This window comes from Tachysurus vachellii, chromosome 13 (genome assembly GCF_030014155.1).
Source record: "Tachysurus vachellii isolate PV-2020 chromosome 13, HZAU_Pvac_v1, whole genome shotgun sequence".
In the NCBI taxonomy this organism is placed as follows: Eukaryota; Metazoa; Chordata; class Actinopteri; order Siluriformes; family Bagridae; genus Tachysurus; species Tachysurus vachellii.
The window spans coordinates 25,556,469-25,567,318 of record NC_083472.1 but is presented as its reverse complement, the minus strand read 5'-3'; the positions used below and the strand labels follow the sequence as shown (position 1 = coordinate 25,567,318).

At 40.0% G+C, this 10,850-nt stretch overlaps 2 protein-coding genes across 3 annotated transcripts in view; both read right to left on the bottom strand.

The window, feature by feature from the left end:
* Window positions 1–490: 490 nt before the first annotated feature.
* LOC132855545 (uncharacterized) lies at window positions 491–3,635 on the bottom strand. Of its 2 annotated transcripts, XM_060884558.1 has the most exons (5): window positions 3,544–3,635; window positions 1,627–1,681; window positions 1,365–1,510; window positions 942–969; window positions 491–905 (listed from the first exon to the last, which is right to left on the bottom strand). In XM_060884558.1, the coding sequence occupies exons 2-5, from the start codon at window positions 1,679–1,681 to the stop codon at window positions 874–876; spliced, it is 261 nt and encodes an 86-aa protein (XP_060740541.1). In that variant the 5' UTR covers window positions 3,544–3,635; the 3' UTR covers window positions 491–873. The 2 variants fall into 2 exon arrangements, with proteins under 2 accessions (XP_060740541.1, XP_060740540.1); XM_060884557.1 differs by having other exon boundaries at window positions 491–969.
* Window positions 3,636–7,059: 3,424 nt separating this feature from the next.
* The window catches only part of si:ch211-132p1.2 (proteinase-activated receptor 4), a 4,886-nt gene continuing 1,095 nt past the window's right edge, over window positions 7,060–10,850 (bottom strand). Inside the window, exon 2 of the mRNA XM_060885745.1 lies at window positions 7,060–9,056. Within this exon, the coding sequence (XP_060741728.1) occupies window positions 7,945–9,056 (1,112 nt within the window). The 3' untranslated portion in view covers window positions 7,060–7,944. The remainder of the gene's footprint in view (window positions 9,057–10,850) is intronic.

Genomic DNA, 10,850 nt, shown 5'->3' with positions numbered 1-10,850 from the left:
TACTGGTGTGTGTGTGTGTGTGTGTGTGTGTGTGTGTGGGATATTACCAACTCCACCTTTATTTATACCATTCTTAGGTGTATAATCACTGACTGAGCCCATCTGTTAGTTTGCACAAAGTATTGGCACCCCATAGAGTTTTATACACTCTATAATACCTCATCACACACACATATATATACACACACAGATACATATACACATTCTCACACAAACACACACATACCCACACAGGGAAGTCGTGGCCTAATGGTTAGAGAGTTTGACTCCTAACCCTAAGGTTGTGGGTTCGAGTCTCTGGCCGGCAATACCATGACTGAGGTGCCCTTGAGCAAGGCACCGAACCCCCCAACTGCTCCCTGGGTGCCGCAGCATAAATGTCTGCCCACTGCTCTGGGTGTGTGTTCACGGTGTGTGTGTGTGTGTGTGTTCACTGCTGTGTGTGTGCACTTTGGATTCACACAAACACACACACACACACACAAACACGTATCAATAAATCTTTAATAAATTTACATTTTTATTTTTATTTTTCAATTAAAAGAGGAACTTAACCCTGCAGTGGTCATCATGGTAACCTATTGAGAGTAAGAAACAGAAAGTCTTTTTAAAGATCTCTCTCTCTCTCTCTCTCTCTCTCTCTCTCTATCTATCTATCTATCTTTCTTTCTTTCTTTCTGTTCAGAGCCCTGTGTCTTGTCTCCAATAACATTAACTGTTCGTAGCTTCACTTACAGCCTCAAATCACCAAAATGCAGCTTGTGTTTTCAGATGTTACCGTAATTTTTTATTATTATTATTATTAATAATAGTAATAATAATAATAATAATAATAATAATAATAATAATAATAATAATAACACAGTTGAGGTGTCAGCTGTTGTCTTCCTCCTCCTCCTCCTCCTTTTCTTCCTCCTCCTCCTCCTCCTCCTCCTCATCCTCTTCACTTATTTTCTGCTTCAGCTCATCCTACAGTGTGTGTTTGTGTGTGAAGCAAAGATAAAAAATATAGTTTATTTTATATTTATATTATTAAATCAATTATTTATATTATTTAAAAAAATTACTAATATTAAAAACTTAAAACAAAATGTGTGTATTTATACAATATGTATGTATCTCCTACAGATGTGTGTTTGTGTGTGTGTGTGTGTGTGTGTGTGTGTGTGTGTGTTTGTGGGTATGTGTGTGGGTATGTGTGTGTGTGGTGTGTGTGTGTGTTTGTGGGTGTGTGTGTGTGTGTGTGTGTGTGTGTGTGTGTGTGTGTGTGTGTATGTGTGTGAATGTGGTGTATGTGTGTGTATGTGTGTGGTGTGTATGTGTGTGAGTGTGGTGTATGTGCGTGTGTGTGTGTGTGTGTGTACCGTTATCTCTTCTTGTTCTGGGTACAGCGTGTACGTCTCCTGTGTTTCCGTTCTCACGGCACTTACGATCTTCAAACATGTCCAGAGTGTGGAGACGATGAGAACACACAGAGTACACACACTGGTCAGCACCACCAACATTGGCACTGTGTACACACACACACACACACACACACACACACACACACACACACAGTGATACACACCACACCATATGGTAAGATTCCAACACACTGTGATGTAAAGCAGATGTTTCTCTCACCCTCATTTACTGCCACCATTTTGGGCTCCTTGTTCACCTGGAGGTCAAAGGTCATCTGTGAAAAACAGAAAAGACATTTAACTCAATTTAAAAAACTCATTTAATATTTGCTCAAATTCTCTTTCTGTTCATGTGTGTGTGTGTAAAAGTTTGTTAAAAGTGAACACACTGTATGTATTTGGCGCATTAACAGCAGTGAACACTAGGGGCCAGAATTTAACACAACAATTTACAGCAAATAACAAAACCGTTTTATGGCTCATTTATATAAACATCACATTATTCACAAACTGAACTCTTCAAACTGAAGAGTTTAAAAAGGTCACAATAAAATCTAATCATTTTATTTTATTCTCGAATAAATCTTCACTCCTTATTATTGGTTTTCTTTTCATTCTTTTTTACTTATTCTGAACAGTACAAGTGATCATTTTCGATTTTGTTTGTTTTATTTGACAATGAAAATTAAATGTAACTCAATAAAATGATTAGAAAGATTACAACATTTTAAAAGCTCTTCTGCTCGTCACTCGAGGAGCTCCACGTGGAACAGAAGGTTTTCCTTCTAAACACAATTCATGTAGAATCTTTTTACTGGAAGCTAAATTAAGAACCCTGTAAATCTGTAAATAGGAACTTTTACACTTCTTTTAGGCAAAAAATGGTTTGTGTTCTAAATAATGTGCTTACAAGATAATAAATATATAATACATTTTATTCTAATGAATGTTTTATTTAATATAAATATAAAGAATTTTAAACCTTCAGGTTGTTGTAAATGTAAAGTGACTGTTGCTTATTAAAATACATTTCTGATACTTCCATTCTTTAACTTCCACATTTTCCACTTCCACATTCTTCATCTTTCATTTTGTTTCTTGATGTTTATTAAACTTTAACGAGACTCAACTGAAGTAAAGAGTTTTAAAAAAACAACAGCATTGTTCTATTGTTTATCTGTCTGTTTATTTAGAAACGTGATTAGAAATTAATTTAACGTTTGTTGTTGTTGTTGTTGTTGTGTGTGTGTGTGTGTGTGTGTGTGTGTGTGTGTGTGTGTGTGTGTGTGTGTGTGAGAGACGTGACGTGACCTATGGCTAAGTACGGTGACCCATACTCAGAATTTGTTCTCTGCATTTAACCCATCCAAAGTGCACACACAGCAGTGAACACACACACACACACCGTGAACACACACACACACACCGTGAACACACACCCGGAGCAGTGGGCAGTCATTAATGCTGCGGTGCCCGGGGAGCAGTTGGGGGGTTCAGTGCCTTGCTCAAGGGCACCTCAGTCGTGGTATTGCGGGCCCGAGACTCGAACCCACAACCTTTGGGTTAGGAGTCAAACTCTCTAACCATGTGTGTGTGTGTGTGTGTGTGTGTGTGTGTGTGTGTGTGTGTGTGTGTGTAAGAGAGACAGAGTAAATCTGTGAAACAGGAGATGAGTACATAATAATAAAACAGGAAGTGCATTAGATTTACTTCATTATTATCCACAAAATGTCGTTTTTACTGTTTTTTATTTCCCAATGTTAAATTTTTGATTAGATGAAATGATCCTGATGAATATATTTCTGTTCTAAAATGTAAATATTACTGCAGAAATGATTGTGTGTAAACATTGTTTTTCTGAAAATATTCTGGATTATTTGCTGAAGTATTTTTTATTACATAATATTTAACTTAATTAATTTATTTACATTATAAAGCCAACGGAATTTATAATTGTCATTATTTCACGTCAGTGTTAGATCTGGTGATTCACAGGAGGTGAAGCAACTGTTAGTGATGTCATATGTCAGAGTTCTCAGTGTTTCCTCTTTAATTTTAAGATTAAAATGTAAATTGAAGTCTTTCTTTAAACACAAGGAATAAAGTCAATAAACAAAGAGAGATGAAGTTCACTCACCGACTCAGACGAGTGTATTTCTGAACAACAGCAATGGAACAAGTGTTTGTGTGTGTGTGTGTGTGTGTGTGTGTGTGTGGGTGGGTGTGACACTGTGTACTGTTATCTCAAGCAACAGAATTGAGGAGACGTTGGAGAGATGCACACACACACACACACACACACACACACACACACACACACACACACACACACACACACACACACACACAGGAAACCATATAATGTCCTACAGTATATAATTGAACCCAGTAGGTTTTTCTATTGTGTTACATGTCAAATATAAATTCTTTTTTCGTGTGTGTGTGTGTGTGTGTGTGTGTGTGGTGTGTGTGTGTGTTTGAGTTACAGAAAAACGTTATCAAACGAATGTTTGAAAAATAAAATACAGGAAATTAATGTTGATACATAGAATCATACTCACACACACACACACACACACACACACACACACACACACACACACACACACACACACAGTATCATACCCTTGCAGAGAATGACATTGCAAGTTGAGAGAGAATATAATTAGAAAGGATGTTAGTTTGATCAAACAGGAAGACAGTTTCAATCCTCATTCATTGATTTACTTACAGCCTAGAAAACAGAGTGTGTAGCTTAGAGCACTGCTATAGCAACGTTACAGCTACAAGGAGCATTTCTACAATTTTACAGTTACATTGGAACAGAAGTGACCATCATGTTCCTACTTATTTACCTTCTGTTTAAGGTCAGTTTTTGTTTGTGAAAGTAAATAGTAATGATTAGGTGTCAGCGGCGATAGAAATAGACCCAAATGCAGGATAACGTAAAAATAAACTGGTTTAATAAATAAAAAATACAAAACAGGAACATGGACAAAATCATAATCATAACAGAAAGTTAAAAGATTTTCACACTACAATAGTCTTAGCTTTTTAACCTTCTCATGGAGGTCAGCATCAGCAATGTCTTCCAAGACAGGCTTGACTGAGGACTTGCCACCAACTAGACAAGAATACAGAGTTGATGAAAAGAATCCTGGTGGATGACCACCATGAACTTACAGCGACAGCCCCATCAGCAAGGAAATACTGATCATCTCTTAAAGCTGGAGAGATCACAGAAATGAAAACAAAGCTGAGGACTAAATTAAACACACACCAAACCTGTCACCTTGTCATCTTGTGTGTGATAGTGTGTGTGTGAGGGTATGATTGTGTGTGTGAGGGTATGATAGTGTGTGTGAGGGTATGAATGTGTGTGTGAGGGTATGATAGTGTGTGTGTGTGTGAGGGTATGATAGTGTGTGTGTGAGTATCATAGTGTGTGTGTCAGAGAATGATAGTGTGTGTGTGTGAGTATGATAGTGTGTGTGTGAGTATGATAGTGTGTGTGTGTGTGTGTGTGTGTGTGAGAGTATGAGAGTGTTTGTGTGAGAGTATGATGGTGTGTGTGTGAGGGTATAATAGTGTGTGTGTGTGAGAGTATGATAGAGTATGTGTGTGTGTGTGAGTATGATAGTGTGTGTGAGAGTATGATAGTGTGTGTGTGTGTGTGTGTGTGTGTGTGTGTGTGTGTGTGTGTGTGTGTGTGTGTGTGTGTGTGTGTGTGTGTGTGAGAGTATGATAGTGTGTGTGTGTGTGTGTGAGTGTGTGTGAGAGTATGATAGTGTGTGTGTGTGTGTGTGAGTGTATGATAGTGTGTGTGAGAGTATGATAGTGTGTGTGTGTGAGAGTATGATAGTGTGTGTGTGTGTGTATGATAGTGTGTGTGTGTGAGAGTATGATAGTGTGTGTGTGTGTGTGAGAGAGTATGATAGTGTGTGTGTGTGTGTGTGTGTGAGAGTATGATAGTGTGTGTGTGTGTGTGTGTGAGTGTATGATAGTGTGTGTGAGAGTATGATAGTGTGTGTGTGTGAGAGAGTATGATAGTGTGTGTGTGTATGATAGTGTGTGTGAGTATGATAGTGTGTGTGTGTGTGTGAGAGTATGATAGTGTGTGTGTGTGTGTGTGTGTGTGTGTGTGTGTGTGTGTGTGTGTGAGTGTATGATAGTGTGTGTGAGAGTATGATAGTGTGTGTGTGTGTGAGAGTATGATAGTGTGTGTGTGTGTGTGTGTGTGTGTGTGAGTGTATGATAGTGTGTGTGAGAGTATGATAGTGTGTGTGTGTGTGAGAGTATGATAGTGTGTGTGTGTGAGTATGATAGTGTGTGTGTGTGTGAGAGTATGATAGTGTGTGTGTGTGTGTGTGAGAGTATGATAGTGTGTGTGTGTGTGTGTGTGTGTGTGTGTGTGTGAGTGTATGATAGTGTGTGTGAGAGTATGATAGTGTGTGTGTGTGTGAGAGTATGATAGTGTGTGTGTGTGAGTATGATAGTGTGTGTGTGTGTGAGAGTATGATAGTGTGTGTGTGTGTGTGTGTGTGAGAGAGAGTATGATAGTGTGTGTGTGTGTGTGTGTGTGTGAGAGTATGATAGTGTGTGTGTGTGAGTGTATGATTGTGTGTGTGAGGGTATGATAGTGTGTGTGAGGGTATGAATGTGTGTGTGAGGGTATGATAGTGTGTGTGTGTGTGAGGGTATGATAGTGTGTGTGTGAGTATCATAGTGTGTGTGTCAGAGAATGATAGTGTGTGTGTGTGAGTATGATAGTGTGTGTGTGAGTATGATAGTGTGTGTGTGTGTGTGTGTGTGTGTGTGTGAGAGTATGAGAGTGTTTGTGTGAGAGTATGATGGTGTGTGTGTGAGGGTATGATAGTGTGTGTGTGTGTGTGAGAGTATGATAGTGTATGTGTGTGTGTGAGTATGATAGTGTGTGTGAGAGTATGATAGTGTGTGTGTGTGTGTGTGTGTGTGTGTGTGTGAAAGAGTATGATGGTGTGTGTGTGTGTGTGTGAGTGTGTGTGAGAGTATGATAGTGTGTGTGTGTGTGTGTGAGTGTATGATAGTGTGTGTGAGAGTATGATAGTGTGTGTGTGTGTGAGAGTATGATAGTGTGTGTGTGTGTGTGAGTATGATAGTGTGTGTGTGTGTGAGAGTATGATAGTGTGTGTGCGTGTGTGAGAGAGTATGATAGTGTGTGTGTGTGTGTGTGTGTGTGTGTGTGTGTGTGAGAGTATGATAGTGTGTGTGTGTGTGTGTGTGAGTGTATGATAGTGTGTGTGAGAGTATGATAGTGTGTGTGTGTGTGTGAGAGTATGATAGTGTGTGTGTGTGTGTGAGAGTATGATAGTGTGTGTGTGTGTGTGAGAGTATGATAGTGTGTGTGTGTGTGTGTGTGTGAGTGTATGATAGTGTGTGTGAGAGTATGATAGTGTGTGTGTGTGTGTGAGAGTATGATAGTGTGTGTGTGTGTGAGAGTATGATAGTGTGTGTGTGTGTATGATAGTGTGTGTGTGAGTATGATAGTGTGTGTGTGAGAGTATGATAGTGTGTGTGTGTGTATGATAGTGTGTGTGTGAGTATGATAGTGTGTGTGTGAGAGTATGATAGTGTGTGTGTGTGTGTGTGTGTGTGTGTGAGAGTATGATAGTGTGTGTGAGATTCCTCAGATTCGATCTTACACAAAAACAGTATAAGCACTTTTATTGTATAAAAATGTTTTTAAATCTAATGACTATTTATTATTTATATAATTATATACTCACTTTATTTAGTTCATAAAAGATCTGTTTATTTGTGTAGAAGCGATCAGGCAGTGAAGTGTCACAGTGATTAATATCACCTTACAGATTTAATGTACAGAGGATCGTTTATAACAGGGATTTGTTTTACTTTAACCTTCAGCAGCTGTTGCAGTTCTTCATCAAAAAGAGAGAAGAAGAATTAAAAAGCTTACAGAATAGAATTTATTCTAACACTTAAAATGTATAAAGTTTATAAAGATTAATCTGTGTTTTTAGATTTAACATAAAATACACATCAGGAGCTTCTTTAAATCCTTCATAAACACGTCATTGACACGTCGTTAACAAACAAATGCTACTCTATTTATGACACACACACACACACACACACACACACACATCTTCCTATTTATACACAATCATCTCATACACACACATGCACGACACAAGCACACACACACACGCAAGCACACACAAGCACACACGCGCACACACACTCACATGCAAACACACGCACACACAAGCACACACGCGCACACACACTCGCAAACACACGCACACACAAGCACACACACACAAGCACATAAGCATACACACACGCATGCACACACATGCACACACAAGCACACACAGCATGCTACATAGCTACATATCATGCTAGTACAGAAGCAAACTAAATCACCTTCGTGTCAGTCAGCTAACACAGTATCAGATATTAAAACTTTTATTTACATTGAGGTTTTTATCACATAGACGTCGTCATGACTCCTCCCCTTGACCTGCAAGTGGCGACGTTACACTTTTGCTGCACCGTTATCTGAAACGCCTTTAGTTTTTCCTGACATGGACAGCAATGTGACCTTTGACCTCATGGTGCCTGAGGAGCTTCCAGAAGAGGCTTCGTGAAAGGTTTTCGAGCAGCATAGCAACGATCTGGCTTTTACTCTAAAGTCCTCTGAGACGTAGTAGAAGATAAAGGGGTCAATGCAGCTGTTGAAGGTGCTGACGGCAAGGCTGATCATGTACAGCATGTAGAGCGGATTGTAGTTGTCAGAGCTTCTGTCAGCATCTTCAGCTTCACCTTCATCATAATCTTTCACGTTCTTAGGTGAGAACAACCATTTATAATAGTGCATGAGCAGGAGAACGTTACTGGGTAGGAGGCAGATGATGAAAACCACCAGTACGAGAGCCGTGACACGGGTTGCATGGGCGTAGCGAGCGCCAGCGGCCACTAGGGTGCGCAATACAGCACTGTAGCAGAAAACCACCACACATAACGGGAGGAGAAAGCAGAGGAAGAAGAGCGTGGTAAAATATGGCCCAAAGTAGTTTGTCTGTTCGCCTGCGGGAAGAGCGTCGTGGCAGGTCGTAATGGAAAGGTCGTCTATGTCGTAAGACTGGCGTGATGTTAGTAGAGGAACAGCCGCGACCACCACCACGACCCACACAATCACGCTCATCAGTATGGACGTCTTGTGACTCCGTAGCGTTTTGGCACCAAACGGATGCACCAAAGCCACGTAGCGGTCCACAGCAATGAGCATTAGGCAGATCACAGAGCCGTACATGTTCCCATAAAACAGAGCGATTAGCAAGCGGCAGGAACCTTCCCCAAACATCCAGTTGTTCCCTTGGAAGTGGTAGATGATACGAAAGGGAAGCACGAGGAGAAGAAGAAGGTCACAGCAGGTGAGGTTCACTAACAGAATGGTGGATGGAAACTTTTTTGTGCGGAAGAGAAGAACCCAAAGAGCCAGAAGGTTAGCAGGGAAACCGAAGACAAAAGAGACCAGGTAGAGAAGAGGAACCAGGAGAACTGTTGTGGCTGCTTGAATGTCCTCCTTCTCCTTTCCACGAAGTGTTGTGTTGCAACCAACGTATTCAATAGTAAATGTGCGAGGACCTGCAATGAGAGAGAGAGAGAGAGAGAGAGAGAGAGAGAGAGAGAGAGAGAAATGATTGTGATATGTAACCTGAGTATCTGAGATGTCTGGGGGCTGAAAATAGGAACATCTGACACCTTTACACCAAAATCTCTGCTTAAAAAAACCTCTACTGAGGTAATAAGTGGACACATGAAATGGACAGAATTTGTTCACTGAGTGACAGATGAGTGAATCTCAGTCACGACTAAAAGATTCAGAAACTCTGAGTTAGAAATGTTTATATAATTAAAGCTAATTTAAATATCTCATACTCATTAATCAGTGCTGTTTTCTGATTGGCCGATGCTTGAGGTTTTCAGTACTGAGTTCAAACGAATGACTCAGTGAATGTGAGAAACTGACACCGAGTCGTTCACTTTAGCGACTCATTTGAGCAGAGTGAATCATCACAATAACAATAACACGTATATCCTGAGTTTCATTTAAACTTGTCATGAAGTTTATGAACGTTTACGATGACAAAACTTCATTCAGATAAAAAAGTAATAACCAACTGGCTGCACAAGAGGTCACATGACATGAGGACGAATGGCAGAAGATATTTTAGTGTAAATCCACATGTTTGTGTTGTGTCTGTAATCCCTGAGTCCTGCAGATAAATATTTACAGGAGCTTCACGTCACAGCTGGACGTTATGAAAGACGATGAGATCTGAGTCACTTTACACTCTGAGATTCCACACAGATTCTTTAACAAGCTGAAACACGACACTGCAGTAAATCAGAGTTAAACATCGTTACGCAAACGACTTACAGCTGCCGCACTCATGAACCTCGGCTAAACCCTGTAATTATTCAGGTTTCCCAGATACACAAATTGTTTGTTCATGTAGACAAACACACAAAATGGACAACACGTGTAATTAGTTCTCACGTGAAGAACATTTCTGAGTTCAGACTATTGGTAAATCTGCTAAAGTCAAGTTCTGTGGATTTTTTGTGCTGAGTTCTAGCTTTCTGCATCTCAGTAGAACAGGAACACAGAAAGGCAGGATATGATGTCATTTCCTGTCATGACATGTCAGAATTTGAGAAAAGTTCATTCAGATAAAATTGAAAAACGTGCAGGGCTGAAATCTGAGCTCCAAACACAGTCTTTCATCAGATCTCTACATACAGCACTTATAAGCTCTTATAACACCATCACACTGCTCATTACTGCGTCATTAGAGAAGAAAAACTCGGAGGCTTTAAACATCTAATGTTGTTTAAACATCATTAACCTACATTAAGCTCCAGTGGAAAAATAAAGAAATGGAAAAGTCGAAAAAATGACAAATGTGTTTTTATTAAACACTGAGAGAGAAAACATTTCACTGTTCCACATGCATGAGCTCACAGACGCCCACAATTGGCTAGTTCCCCGTGATTGACAGGTTACAGAGCATATGCCCCTCCCACACACAGAGCACAGACGATGGCCACGAATTACATCATGTTTTTAATCTACAGTAAATATGAGTTGGGATTAAAGGTCGAACACAGAGGCACAAAACCTTACAAATAAAAATAAATATAACAGCAAGAAAAAACTCATACATATAATACACACATCCTTATTCTCTCTCTCTCTCTCTCTCTCTCTCTCTCTCTCTCTCTCTCTGTCTCTCTCTCTCTCTGTCTGTCTCTCTGTCTCTCTCTGTCTCTCTCTCTCTCTCTCTGTCTCTCTCTCTCTGTCTCTCTGTCTCTCTCTCTCTCTCTCTCTCTCTCTCTCTCTGTCTCTCTCTCTCTCTCTGTCTCTCTCTCTCTCTC